The sequence below is a fragment of the Biomphalaria glabrata genome, chromosome 4, assembly GCF_947242115.1.
Source record: "Biomphalaria glabrata chromosome 4, xgBioGlab47.1, whole genome shotgun sequence".
In the NCBI taxonomy this organism is placed as follows: Eukaryota; Metazoa; Mollusca; class Gastropoda; family Planorbidae; genus Biomphalaria; species Biomphalaria glabrata.
Window position 1 is genome coordinate 13,782,590 of NC_074714.1, and position 15,866 is coordinate 13,798,455.

General features: G+C 34.1%; 1 protein-coding gene across 1 annotated transcript in view; it reads right to left on the reverse strand.

Annotated features, from left to right (window-relative positions):
* Positions 1–393: 393 nt before the first annotated feature.
* LOC106054025 (GRIP1-associated protein 1-like) overlaps positions 394–15,866 on the reverse strand; it is a 36,817-nt gene continuing 21,344 nt past the window's right edge. The window contains exons 20-28 of the mRNA XM_056026341.1: positions 15,000–15,218; positions 13,063–13,119; positions 11,922–12,018; positions 11,625–11,673; positions 11,114–11,180; positions 10,430–10,546; positions 10,207–10,300; positions 8,919–9,079; positions 394–7,178 (exon numbers count right to left, since the gene is read on the reverse strand). Of these exons, the coding sequence (XP_055882316.1) occupies positions 6,912–7,178; positions 8,919–9,079; positions 10,207–10,300; positions 10,430–10,546; positions 11,114–11,180; positions 11,625–11,673; positions 11,922–12,018; positions 13,063–13,119; positions 15,000–15,218 (1,128 nt within the window). The 3' untranslated portion in view covers positions 394–6,911. The remainder of the gene's footprint in view (positions 7,179–8,918; positions 9,080–10,206; positions 10,301–10,429; positions 10,547–11,113; positions 11,181–11,624; positions 11,674–11,921; positions 12,019–13,062; positions 13,120–14,999; positions 15,219–15,866) is intronic.

The following is a 15,866-nucleotide window of genomic DNA, read 5'->3' on the forward strand; positions in this document are numbered from 1 at the left end:
TCTATATAATCTATGGCCCAACTGTTCATTTTATAGATGAACTTTAAAATCTATGATCAAACGTTTCCATAATTTAGGTCCTACTCATTCTAAATATTAAACATCATTGGGTACTATTAACGCACCGAGCTGTGAGGAGGATGGGCCAGCATGGGGGGTGCAAGTCTCAAAGGAGAAAAGCTTTAGTTGGTAGACCAAGTCATGTAACCGGGGTAGGCCACATAAAAAAAAGTTGATAGCCGATACACACGATGTTAAGTATTAACCCTTCCCACCACTGCCACCTAACAAGCCTCCTCTCCCCGTCGTCCGGTCTGCTCATTAACAACAAGAGACAACAAAGGGAAACAGCAATTGAAATAACAAAGCGAAACAACAACAAAAAACAACAACTCTGAGATGTGATTTTATTGTCCAAACTTTAGAATGTGATACATTATTGCACTGAATGATAAGGACAGGTTGAGTACATTCCTACTGTCAGAGTCGTCTGAATGTCAGATGTCACATGAATGAATGGCAAGCTTATACCTTGTAAGAGTTTGTTGTATGAGCAGTTAATTATATACAAATAACTCTAGCAGGTCCAGAGCAATCATAATACATTTACTACTGATTAGCATTTCTTCATATTTTACGCATAAATTTTATTTATTCCTATTTATGACATGCCTGCTAATCCTCAGCATTACCTTTTTTTTTTTCTTTGTAGTCCCGTATATCTAAAGTATTTAAGTCAATAGAGGCATGTGTTTTAACTTTGTAACGAGGCCAAAATCCAATCATGCTGCTACCAGAAATACAAACTCACTTCAGTTTGTGTTCAACTTTGTACAGGACTAACAACCAATCAGCAGTCCTGTGAATAACACATAAAGAAATTAAAATTGCAAAAGAATGTCAGTGATGCAATTACAACATAGTGGGTAAAAAGTCTAATCACTTTAGATTCTCAAAAGTTCATAAATAGACCTTTTTTTTTTCTGTGGTCTTAGCAAGCTCTTTTGTCAATTGAAATAAAGACATTTTGTAAGTAATAATAGGCTACAGTACATATATAATATATTGGTACATGTATTACTATATAAGGTTATTGAGACATAGAGACATGTTTTGAATGAGGAAAGATTAAAAGCACTCCAAAATTAATTTTCCAACAAAACCAAATTATGTTGATTCAATTGAATCCTACACCTAGAATACATTTGTTAATTTATTTTAAATTGGCACATTTGCAACAATTTGGCTGGGTTTCAGACCAATGGCTTTGGTACATCAGAGAGCATTTCTTTCAAAATCACTACCAGTATATTCAATGCTGAAAAGGTCTCCAAACAATTTCCCTTTAAATCCATTAATGTACAGTTCGGGCCAGAACATCCATTTGTTATGGGATAATGTTCTGCAATGAACTTTTCTATTTAACACTCTGGTATTTTCCAATGGAGAAAAAAAAAGGTGAACAGTTCTCAACTTAGCTAGTACAATCCCCTAAACTAGGATACAAACTAAGCTTGAAACACAATGAATGGCCAGGTCTCAAAACTTAACTTTGTTTCTCCTGTACACATCTTTTGATACATACTCTGTTCTTCCATCTCAACACATACAAAAAAAAAATTAAATAATCAACTTTTCACATTCTGAAAAAAATAAACAGCAATCCCTGACTTGTTGAAGCCCTTCACCCACACCAAGTCACAGACAACATTGATAGCTAGAACATTCATAACATTCTGTTGGATGATGACCCACATGATGTTAGAACCCAGAACTTATTGATAAAGCAATTTAAATATCTACAATAAAAAAGAAAAACAATGCTGACTATTGAAATCAAAACTAATTCAATTTTTTAGTTTAGTCATGGGCAGCTGTTTTACAAACACAAACATGTATTAGATTATTTTAGACAGCTTCATCTAAGCATTTGTCGTACACGAAATTTCCTTTGAAAAATGCAAAATTTTTAACAACACATCATTTTTTAATGATCTATAACTCTACAGAAGCCAACCAATGAGCTATTTAAAAATCATTTTTTTTTGTTTTTACCCAATTATCAATTTTAACAAAAATATCCTCTGTGTGGGCCATCATTAACAATTAATTACTTCATGGCAGCTTAACAACAAGAAAAACTAGGAAACCCTGTAGGGGTCTGAACAATGCAATCTTTCTTTGAAATGTGTGAGGAGCATCCCCCCTGGTATAAAATAACACGTTATAGTTGTGATTTCCCGTGCAACATTGGACATTTCAAAAGTTATAATGAACATGAAACAATTTACTATATACATAATCAACATTATAAATAAGTATCAAAGAAAACATTCAGACTTTTTGTTTTAATAAAAGTCTAATGTGACAGACAGGCAGAAAAGAGCTATTTAACTGTAGACATTTTGTATAATGAAGATGAGGTCTTGAAACAGCCAAGACAATGAAGTAAATCATTGGACCTTGGAATAACTTTTAAAATGTTTTTCATTGAGAAATATCAAATAAATAATAGGCCCCACGCTAATTCTAGGTGTAAATTATAACTTAATATCCTGGAATTCCAAAAATACAAAAAAAAAGATAATAATAGTAATAAAATCCTGGAAATCTCCTGAAATTATTGAAATCTATGAATATTGACTTTGCTACATGCAAGGTTTGATTGTGATTTTGTACTCAGTAAAGAATGAATAAAATGCAAAGACAAATTTATTTTCTTATACAAATTTAAATTTTTACTTATTATCCTTATCCAATCCGTTACGCATAGGGCCCCGCAATTGTTAGAGCCGGCTCTGGAAAGGGCCAAAAATTTAATGATTAATAGAAATTGTTTTTATAATTGAAAAAAAAAATAATGAGATCTCCCAACATATTTGACCTCATTAATATAGAGGGAGACAACCTATGTATAAAAAGTGCTGCTGGCATGATGGGACTTGGCACACCTAATGTTAGTTTTCAGAGCTCTTGTTCAAGTTAAGACAAATACATTTCTTGGCTTTTTTTTCTTACTTTGAAACTTAAGTTACTGATTTTTTTTTTTTTTTTTTTTTTTTTTAAATCAAATCATATTACTTAAAATAAGAAATAAATCAAATTGTTACTAATTGAAGCATCATTGATACGCAACAAACACAAGACCTGTAATGATCAAAATGAGAAAGTGTTGACAGCAAGTTGGGACCTATTTAAAAATCGCACCATAGGATACTAGAAATAAATCATTTTGTTACAAATTGAAGCCTCATTGATATGCAACCAATACTAGAACTGTAATGATCAAAATAAGAAAGTGTAGGCAGTAAAATAAGACCTAAAACTTCATTTTGCCAACGAAGAAGATATATATATGTTATTTATATGTGACTAAGCCATTACTTTATATTATTATATATATATATATATATATATATATATATATATATATATATATATATATATATATATATATATATATATATATATATATATATATATATATATGAATCATTTAAAAAACAAGGGTAAGGACTAAATATTTGTTTACACTTTGCCCTTGTTGAGTCAGACATGTCTACAGAATGGCCCTAGTAATACTTCTAATTCACCAGATTTTCACACTGAGGTTTCATTAAGGCATGAAATTATAATATAAAAACAAGTTTATAAATATAAGACATTAGAAGCGAATAAAAAAGATACGTTTTCTCCAGTTCGTCCGCCTCTTTATAAATACAAAAATAAATACTTTCAATCAGAACAATAAATCTGGAAATGGAAACATTTAGGTTGAAATAAATAACTGTCACAAGACATAAACTGATCATTTTTGTTTAGAAATTTGAAAATAATAATAATTTCTTTCATTCATCACAAAAAAATGTATCACTTCATAGAAAGAAAAAAAAGAAACAAAACAATATTTAATTAGCTTTCTGAGTCCTGCTTGATGAGAGGCAAGGCTGTCAGTACAAACATCTCCTCTTCAACACTAGACACCAAACAGGTTTGGATAACATAACAATGTTAAAAGAAATCAAACAAGTTAGGGGGAAAAAAATGGTTAAATTTTTTTTTTAAAGATTAGACCAAGAAAAGTTTAGTCTAAAAAGTCAAATCTTGGTTTTATAGAGCAACAAAACTTTGTAAGTGATTAATGATCACACCAGAAGAGCCTATAATCTTAGTGTCAGATTATAAAAAATACAGAATACGTCATCGTTTTGTCTGACTTGACATTAAGTTCACTTTCAAATTACTAATTAAATTGGTTTTGATGACACCAAAATTTCCTAATGGATAAGAGGATACAATTTACGTTAATAGTTGTGATTTAAATATGCATTTATTGTAAACCTGTTTTTTAAATTGTTTTTCTCCAGTTCTTCAAATAATTGAGTGACATTCAAACTACCATCCTACACACTGGAAAATATAAAACATACTGCACAAATATTCCACCACTGAAACACTTTGAAAAGTTTGACACAAGCAAGTCACTACATAATGGAATGATTTGTATCCATGTTGATTTGAGATTTATTGATAGATTTCCTTGTGATCATGACCCATATAATTAATTTTAGATCCATGAAAAAAAAATAATACCAAGTTCAATTTTATTTTCTGCCTTGAAGCAATCTAAATTACATTTAACATGAAAACTATTGTAAACTAAAAATTAATATAGTAAAAAAAAAAAAACAACTTTTGGTCAAAGTTTTAAACAACAGAAAAATAGTTTCTTTTAGTTTTTTAATACAAATAAAAAAACTATTAAAAAAAAAAGACTTCATGTCTCAATTTCTTTCTTGTACACCTAGACAAGACAAGTGTAGAAGAACCCTGTATCAATGTCATTGTGTTGGGAATCATGACTTGTGCAACATCTGGTCTAATCATATTTTGTTTTCAATCTAAGCAAACAATGACAGGTGGTAAAAAGAAAATGGGAAGACATGAAGACACCATCAAAGAACAGATTCACCTGACACTGTAAGATTGAATACTTTGTAACATTAAGGACAAACTGGATCTCCTGGTCCAGTGTTTCCCAAAGCTAAACAATTTGCTTATTTTTGTAGAGAGATGGTGGCCTACTAGAACACCCTGAGGAACACTAGGGTTCCAGGGAACACAGTTTGGGAAACACATTCCTAGTCTAATGTAAGACTACATCAAGAAACATGAAGAAAAAAGGAAAGAGCTGCCTCTGTGCTAACTCAGGTACAACTGTTCTTAGGGAAAGTCAATGATGTTACATTTCTTTAGATGTTCAACTATTTTCATCTCTTACAAGATCTATTAATATTCTTAATGTTTACACATTTTGAATGAGCCAATTTTCTAAGTGCATTAAAAAAAAACATGTCCATTGATTGCAAGGGAAATAATGAGAAGAAATTTAGACATTTGAGGAAAAAAAATTGCCTATGGCTATTTCTAAGTAATCTTCCAAGTTTCTCAATATTCTAACTTATTTTAAAAGAACAAAAAGTGTCAATTAGTCTTTTTTTTTCCCTACTAACATTCAGACTTAAAAAATATCCACCATAACCCTAACTACCAAGAATGAGAAAGCAATGGAATGAAATCTACCTATTAAGTACTGGAGTATACATAGGCTTGTACCGCACTGTGATGCAGATAATAAATTATAAAATAACTATGTAGTTTGTGGAAGACTTGTAACCATCAAATAACAATCATTGGGAATATAAAAAACAGACACGAGTGACACCAATGTGAAGCAAAATGCAGGTTGGCTGTGGATCAGAGCTAGACATTTCCTACACACTACTGATGGGCTTGGATTACAGAGATCTCAAAACAAAAAATTATTGCTAGAAGTATAGTTACAATAATTGTAAGTGTAATCAAAAGATGTTTAGATCAATCTATTTTTTCATTGACTGATTTAGTCTGTAACAGACATAATAGAAAATATTTGACTGTTGTAGTGAATAGAAAGTTAGTGAAGTGACTAATGTGCATGCTTGAAAATTGAGAATTCACTTCAAACCCAGAAAATTTCTCAAATATTTTACATAGCTGATTTTCTTCATGCCTGACAAATTCTATGAAACTAAAAAAAAAATAATTTTTTTTTGTTTTCTAGTAGCACAGGCATTTAAAAAATAAACAGAACAGTTGAAAAAAATAAGTTTAAAATGAAAAGTCATCAAAATATAGTCTGCCTGTAGACATAAGAGATGGCACTTTTTAAATCATGCCTATCAGAAAGTTATTGAAATATCAAAATCCTTTGGCTCAGCCTAACCAGAAGGTTATTGAACCCTATCAGCTACACTTTATTTGTAACCATTTGCATAACAATCGTTTGCAGTGAAAAGCTTTCTGAACACTCAAATCAGAGAATTTAAAAAAAAAATAATTACAACTTATTTAATGAAAGGAAATACATTACTCAGAAAATGTGCGTTTGCAACTTTCAATTTAGGAATTATTAAGTGAGAATATTTGATGTCAGATATGCTCAACAATACTAAGTAATAACATATATGAACATAACAATGACATAGTTATACATATACCCATCAAAACTAAAGTGTAAATTTTGTCTCTGCACAATGAATCTATAATAAATGATGATGAGAACAACATGTCTATGCAAGTAACATGAAATGTCTGATAATGAATAGAGGGAACATATCTGGATGCACATTCATAAATGATTTACTAATCACTGCCACAGTTATACACAGCAATAACATTTGCTGACACATGGCCATAACCCAATTTAAACATTTAGTAGACGGACTGAGTATTATTGTTTGAATGTAGTGACTAAGTGGTCCAGTTGACAAAGTCAGTCACTGACTAAGGCAGATAGTGTGTTCTATTTTCCTCTTGGTCCAGTACAGACAGAAACAAGCTCCCATTCAGTGATCCTCATCAACATAACATCACGAAATGGACATGTCACAATCTATGACCAGCTTGCCATCAATGTCACTGTCATTGTCTTGGGGTCCTGATATGATTTCAAAGTTTTCATCCGAAGTCACACTGCTCTCTCGCTCTGCACTGACAAGAGTTGAGGGCTCCGGAGTGACAGGTGAAGGCAAGGCCATCGTTGCTGGTGGTGTATTTGCAAGCTTCGCAGGCTCAGGAGATGCCGAGATAGACAATTTACTCAGTCTGACAACTTCTTGGGACATAAACTCAAGATCCTGTAAAAAGTTAAGTTTCAAACTTTAAATATAAATTTCAAACCAAGGGTATAGAAACTCAAGTCTTTGTAATCAGTTTGTCAGTTAACTAAGTCATAATGTAAGTTAAGACCAGGGAGACCATAGTGAAGAAAAGATCATTTTAAGAAACAAAGTTTTTAATGATGGTAGGTTTCAAAGGGTATGCGAGTGTCACGTAGCAGTCTGGCTGCATCTAATTTTAACTTCACCCTACTGTAACCTTAGCAACTAGCTCCGCCTTTGTTCGAGAAACTTCTAAACTATGACATCATCTGATCATGTGATTGGTGGTGGTTTGTCTGGGGAAGAGGAGATCATTTGAGCTGAGCTAATTAGTTGTAGACAGGATTTCAAAGGAGAAGGTTGTAGATGAAAACTTGTAAAGAGAAGTCGCATAGTTTAGAGTTGTAAAATTAATACATTTGTTTAAATCTATTTTATTACAAGCTCAGAAGAAGACATTCAACTTGTACTATTTCATATTATATATATATATATATATATATATATATATATATATATATATATATATATATATATATATATATATATATATATATTGTGAGTGATTCCTAGTTCCTGAATTAAAGTTTTTGTATTTTGAATTAAAGGATCTTCATTATTTGAATTAGTAGCAATATCTATATGTGAGAATCCCGCTTAAGGGTGTTCCTTGTTTAAGTGTTTGAATAAATATCAAAGATATGAATCTTCAATAAGTCAAGTGCTAAAATGAGGATTGTCTGATCAACACAATCTAGTAGTCTCAAATCCACTTTCACATTTTAACGCTCAAAAAGAAAATCCAGTGACAGCGAGGTTTTAGCACAGCTGTTTTGGCATGGGACATTTTGACATGAGAGGTTAGGTTCTGTCAATAATTTATAAAACACAAAATAATTTGTCCACTCTAGTATACAGAATGTGGCTACAAATTTTGTGTCTAATGGCTGCACCAAAATGATCATTGCGTTAAAAGGGCTACTCAAAACATACAAAGCAAACACAATTCAGCTCAAGTCGGGATTGAACCTCAAGTGCTCTTGATAGATAGTCAGAAGTTCATGCCACTCCTTCTAAACTTATCTTCCCAACAAATAATAGAAGTATATAGCTAGTATTGGTACAAATAGATAATATGAGCATCAGTACAATACTGGTTTCTTTTGTGAGGCTTCTTTTGTGACCCAATCCTAAAATAAGAATCTTTAACTCTAATGTCAAGGTGGTCCTACTGTATGGTTCTGAAACATGGAGAACAACTGAAGCAACAACAAAAAAAGTACAGACCTTCATCAACAAATATCTGAGAAATATCTTAAAAATACACTGGTACGACAAAATAGAAAACACCAAACTGTGGGAGATGAGTGGACAGAAGAATATAGAGGTGCAGATCTTAGAGAAGAAGTGGAGATGGATTGGTCACACCCTTAGATAAAATACCAACAACAGAGCTAGACAGGCCTTAGAGTGGAACCCCCAGGGAACAAGACGTAGAGGAAGACCAAAAAGAACATGGCGACGCAGCATACTAGATGAAGCTGAGAGGTCAGGAAAGAGCTGGGAAGCCATTAAAAAAACTAGCAAGAGACCGTGGAGAGTGGCGTATTTTTATTGAGGCCCTATGTTTGAAGAACTCAAAGGAAAGATGATGATGACAATACTGCTAGATGTAACTAATCTGGTCCACAAACACACAGATCATGTACAGCCCACCTTTTGTAAGTGCATGTTTTTGGTCAGAGTCTCCTCCAGCATGCTCTGCAGCTTCTTGTTCATGTCTTGCGTCTGCTGGGTATGCTCACTGTTCTTATTCACCATGTCCATGACCTTCTTCAGGGTCAGCTTGTCTTCATGAGAATTGCTGTGCTTAGGACCTGTCAGGTGTAAATCGATTCAACATTAAAATACAGGAAAATCTGCTTTGATTTTAAAAAATATTAAATTAGTATTGCTGGTGATAGATAAAGCTAATAGTGGCAGTAGATATAGCTAATGGTGGTATAAGATATAGTAAATGGAGGCACTAGTATATGTAGCAAATGGTGGCATTAATAATATGGCTTGTCTTTGAGTCCAAAGATTAATGAGGAATGCAGTATTTCCCGTGGCTATGCAGCCCCAACTGTAACCTACATATTTTGCCACATCCAGGGCAAGCATAACCATTGTCCACCGGTGGTTAAGATTTTCTTTTCGACGTCTGCATCTGTTCTCGGCAGCGGATTTTCTTATGGTCTCAAATGTGTATCCTGCGGCCTTTGTGAGTGACCTCCACCTGTCTCGTTCTGAGGCACATGTAACCAGATGTGCACTATATATAGCAAATGGTGGCACTAGGTATAGCAAATGGTCCATTTCATTGATAGTCCACAAGTTTATTTTTTAATGGTCCAGTTGTGTTATTGTTTGATTGAATACATCATCACGATTATAAGGATAGAGTTTATCTTCAATATGCAATGGTAAATTATAGCAAACTGCTTGTCCTTCAATGAACACAACTTATCTTCCAAATGAACACATTATCCCCCATGTTAAAACATGAATGCTTTAATTAAGTGAACCCAACAAGAATAATCACATTAAGGTTTGAATCACAGTGTTGAAGTAGAGTTGTCAAACCAAACTAATATTATGATTTACAAACCAAATGAACTTTCTCCCAACACTAGGTTGTGTCCCTCATATACAAGCCTAATGTTTACAAGCCTAGAGACTACAAAAGAAATCTTTAGTAGAAGCTTTCTAAGTTATCTCTAGAGTGTATAATGTCATTAGCCAATTGTTTTTTCCTTTCTCAATATTCCAAGTGAATGATGTCACATACTAGTTGGAATTCTTTTGTGTAAACAAAGTTCAAGGTTAGGTCACCTTGCAGTGTCTACTCATGATTGTGATAACTCTTATAGTTAACATTAAAAAATATACAAATATTTTGTCAGGACTTTTTTCTAAAGTAAATTCCTAACATATACAAAAGGGGAAAAAAAAAGTCTATTACCAGCTCGACTGTTCATGACATAATGTTCAATAATGGAAGTTTTGTTCAACAAATCTTCAGCCATACAAGCATTGCTGGTCTCTAGGTGACTGACCTAAATACAAACAGAAATACACAAACTAATATCTACCACTGGAGTCAAACTTCAAATCTAATGTTTTCCTAATCTCTAAGTAAGAAACAAAACTTAGGCAATAAAAGAAAAGAAAAAAAATGAAGTCACCTTCTCTTCCAGTGCCCATTTGTCCTGCTGGAGCTGACCGATTCTCTTAAAGAGGTCATTAAATTCATCTTTAGCACCAGCGTCACTGTCCTGACTGTTGACTCCTGAGGTGGGTGACTAAACAAAACAACAGATTTTTACAGTGTATTTATGTTTTAATCAAGTTTTTATTTTTTTATTTTTAACATTTATATTTGAGTCTTGATAATCCAACAGTTACAAGACAAGAAGGGTGTCAGACTGCCAAAAAACATGGGATATCCAAAGGCTCGCTGTATTTCAAATAATTCAACCATATATATGTCCATAAAATTCTATTTATGATGCAATAAGATATTCTCTTAGACGTTCAAGGGTATAACATAAAGAAAAGATGAAAAATAAAAATTAAAAAATGTATTGATCTAAAAAATTCAAAACATATGGTTTCAGTTTTCACATACTGTGCCAGATTTCAATTTCAGCCTACTTACATTTTAAAAAAATTCATACTACACTATAATTAATTACATGAAATTAGGTTAGTGTGTCAGTGTCTGTTTACTTGGTATGTCAGATTATAAAGTACTGGACTATCAAGAATAAACTGTAATATAACTAGTGTGATAGAATTTCAACTTGGTCAAAATTAATGTTTTAATGAAACCATTTGAAATGACAATAACACTTAATGAAGCTGTGTACCTGTGGCCCACTGGCTACTGAATCTTTGCCTAGTCCACTAGCAGCAGCTCCCCAAGAAGACAAGGAGCTGAAAGAAAAAGAGATGTAGCAGCTAAAGGAATCAAGGAAATTTGAAACAATCTGTTACTATGAGTAAACAAAGAACAGATTTTTTTTTTAGCTACAATCTCGAAAATTTAAATGGACATATTAAGAATTGCTGAAGTCTTTTCTGGGGTTGTGAGTTGCTAGATTTACCATTTTATTCTACAATATTTAAAAAAAAATATTTTTTTTTTAATTTATTTTATTAAATTTTATTATTATTTTCTTAGGCCTATAATCTTTAAAAACTAGGGAAAAAAATTATTTGTAAGTTTTAAATGTCCCGAAATGACGACTATTATGTCCTAGACTAAAACGTTTTCAGGATAAAAGGGAAAGGTACAAACCAAGAACCATCATGACCAGGCAGCCATCCTAGACAATTAAGATTAGTTCTATTTCATTAAACAAAAAACAACTAAAATACCTTGTCTCAAGCAGTTCACTGTCTGGTGTGCGAAACAAGTCCTCAACATCTAAACAAATCAAGTTGAAAATAAACTCAAGTTTGCTTTCAGTCAAATTTTTTAATTGAAGATTAATTGAATGAAAAAAAAATTGATTCTCATAAATTTATTCTAAAATATATTAAAGCTATGATTTTAATTGTAATATTTCTTACAATTAAAGTTTCACAGACAAATAAAGGATTTTCTTATATTTTTTTTTTTAAGTTCTTTTTTTCTACAATGATCAGAGCAAGAACTACTAAATGAACACTAACGTTTGTTGGTTTCTTCCGAGAGGACTTCCTGTAACTTGGCCTGAAGTTTTTCTCCTCTTTTTCTTTCTGCATGAAGCTGCCGTTTCAAGTCTTTCAACTAAGGGAGACAAGTACAGAAAAAGTTATTCAATTTCTGTTCCAACTAAGAATGCAGTGTTTCTGGGTCACTTCAAGAATTATTAGGCATGATCAATAATATAATTTTATGGCAAGAAAAGTATGCATTATTTATTCAAAACTTATTTCTCCATAATTTTTTTTGTTTAAATCTAGACATTGTCTCTTTATGCAATTAGTGGTGTTAAGTACAAAATAATAACAGAAAAAGAGTGCCATATACAGAATGTTGAGAGTCAATGTCCTCATATTTCTATTAATTTGGTGAACAAGTCTACACAAAACTTAACATGGTAATGTTTACATTGATTTGGTAAGCATGTCTACACAAAATTCATCATGGTAATGTTTGTATTGGTTTAGTAAGCATGTCTGCAAACAACTCACCATGGTAATGTTTGTATTGATTTGGTAAGCATGTCAACAAACAACTCACCATGGTAATGTTTGTATTGATTTGGTAAGCATGTCTACACAAAATTCATCATGGTAATGTTTGTATTGGTTTGGTAAGCATGTCAACAAACAACTCACCATGGTAATGTTTGTATTGATTTAGTAAGCATGTCAACAAACAACTCACCATGGTAATGTTTGTATTGATTTGGTAAGCATGTCAACAAACAACTCACCATGGTAATGTTTGTATTGATTTGGTAAGCATGTCAACAAACAACTCACCATGGTAATGTTTGTATTGATTTGGTAAGCATGTCAACAAACAACTCACCATGGTAATGTTTGTATTGATTTGGTAAGCATGTCAACAAACAACTCACCATGGTAATGTTTGTATTGATTTAGTAAGCATGTCAACAAACAACTCACCATGGTAATGTTTGTATTGATTTGGTAAGCATGTCAACAAACAACTCACCATGGTAATGTTTGTATTGATTTGGTAAGCATGTCAACAAACAACTCACCATGGTAATGTTTGTATTGATTTGGTAAGCATGTTTACAAACAACTCACCATGGTAATGTTTGTATTGATTTGGTAAGCATGTTTACAAACAACTCACCATGGTAATGCCTTTCTTCTCATGTAGTTTCTTTTCCTCCTCCATGTCCTTGATTTCCTGAAGATTATACAAACTGTTAGAACTACTCACAATCATAAAGATGAATGAAGTATACCCAGTAACAATTAGATTGTAGAATGTGTAACTAGGCTGAATAAACTGGCAAGGCTCAATGCAGACTTGAGGTTTTAATTCCAGATTTCACTGAGTTGTGTTTGTTAATTTAGCATGGTACCAGATAGCCACTCCACTTACATGTGCACAAAGAGGTTAAGGCCAGATACCCCCCCTCCTCCACTTGTGCACAAAGAGGTTAAGGCCAGATACCCCCTCCTCTTACATGTGCACAAAGAGGTTAGGCCAGATACCCCCCTCCACTTACATGTGCACAAAGAGGTTAGGCCAGATACCCCCCCTCCACTTACTTGTGCACAAAGAGGTTAAGGCCAGATACCCCCCCTCCACTTACTTGTGCACAAAGAGGTTAAGGCCAGATACGCCCTCCTCTTACATGTGCACAAAGAGGTTAGGCCAGATACCCCCCCCTCCACTTACATGTGCACAAAGAGGTTAGGCCAGATACCCCCCCCTTTACTTACATGTGCACAAAGAGGTTAAGGCCAGATACCCCCCTCCACTTACATGTGCACAAAGAGGTTAGGCCAGATACCCCCCCCTCCACTTACATGTGCACAAAGAGGTTAGGCCAGATACCCCCCCTCCACTTACATGTGCACAAAGAGGTTAGGCCAGATACCCCCCCCCCCTTTACTTACATGTGCACAAAGAGGTTAAGGCCAGATACCCCCCTCCACTTACATGTGCACAAAGAGGTTAGGCCAGATACCCCCCTCCACTTACATGTGCACAAAGAGGTTAGGCCAGATACCCCCCCTCCACTTACATGTGCACAAAGAGGTTAGGCCAGATACCCCCCCTCCACTTACATGTGCACAAAGAGGTTAGGCCAGATACCCCCCCCCCCTCCACTTACATGTGCACAAAGAGGTTAGGCCAGATACCCCCCCTCCACTTACATGTGCACAAAGAGGTTAAGGCCAGCTACCCCCCCTCCACTTACATGTGCACAAAGAGGTTAGGCCAGATACCCCCCCTCCACTTACATGTGCACAAAGAGGTTAGGCCAGATACCCCCCTCCACTTGTGCACAAAGAGGTTAAGGCCAGATACCCCCTCCTCTTACATGTGCACAAAGAGGTTAGGCCAGATACCCCCCCCTCCACTTACATGTGCACAAAGAGGTTAGGCCAGATACCCCCCCTTTACTTACATGTGCACAAAGAGGTTAGGCCAGATACCCCCCCTCCACTTACATGTGCACAAAGAGGTTAGGCCAGATACCCCCCCTCCACTTACATGTGCACAAAGAGGTTAAGGCCAGCTACCCCCCCCTCCACTTACATGTGCACAAAGAGGTTAAGGCCAGCTACCCCCCCTCCACTTACATGTGCACAAAGAGGTTAGGCCAGATACCCCCCCTCCACTTACATGTGCACAAAGAGGTTAAGGCCAGCTACCCCCCCTACCAACGGAAAGAAGATTTTTTTTTTTCAGTCTCCATTTTTTAGGATTTGGAAGTAGAAAGATACAAGTAAACCAGACCAGGATGTAGTTTACACTTCCTGTGAGGCACTGAGTTCACAAGTATTTCTAGTTTTTTTTAGATGTCATTTCAGCCATCTTATCATATCTTAAGTTAAAATGACTATATTAGTTCTAAACCCATCATGAGAACTTTCTGAATCATAGTCATTACAATCAGCCTGCCTCCCAATGAGAACTTTCTGAATCATAGTCATTACAATCAGCCTGCCTCCCAATGAGAACTTTCTGAATCATAGTCATTACAATCAGCCTGCCTCCCAAGAAATTATTGCATGGACTAGTTCCCCCCACAACTGACTAGAAACTCTTACCTGCAGCAATTGTTGTATTTGATCATTTTTGGCTTCCAGTTCACTGTTTAGTTTTAACTCCAAATTCTTCCACTCCTCAGCTGCCTTTTCTTTTTCATCCACCTCATGCTTGAGCTCCTCTTTTTGTTGGGCTAACAAATCATTAATCTGGGCACTGTACTGCGCTGTAATGGATAACTTTTCTTCATTGAATGTTTTCACTGTAGACTCCAACTGTGCCTAAAAGAAGGACACGTTCAATTTAACTTAATGGAATTCTGAAAGAGTCTTTAAATAATAATAATTACAATATATAAATATATATTTAGATATTTAAATAACTAAAATAACTAGTATAATTTATACAGATCTGTTATTAAAAAACATATTGTAGTCTCTAGGTGCTTTGAAATAATACTATAAAAGATAGATATAAAATAGATATAATAAACCTCAACTGGTAAACTATGTAAGTTTCGTAAAAGGTATTCTGAGCTCATCCATAATCTTCGGAATCAAAGACATTGCCATTATTATTATTCTAAGCTCACTAAGGAGTATGTTCCAAACATTTGGCCTTATGTATCATGCTTTTTATTTACAATTCATGTGCACTTGAAATACAAAAAGCTGGGGAAAGGCGATATTAGTTTTGTGTGAAATCTGTCTGTCCGTCTGTCCCGTTTAGATCTCGTAAACTAGAAAAGATGGTGAAAATCTGACATCATAATATTTTAGTCCATTCAAAATTCTGATATAACAGCTACTTTTTTCTTTTCTAAAAGTGAAAAATCTAATTTTTTAAATCACTTATGCAAGCTGTTTTTTCATAAAAATACACCATTTTTACAACTATTCACTATTAATAGTAACAAACACAGGAGGCTC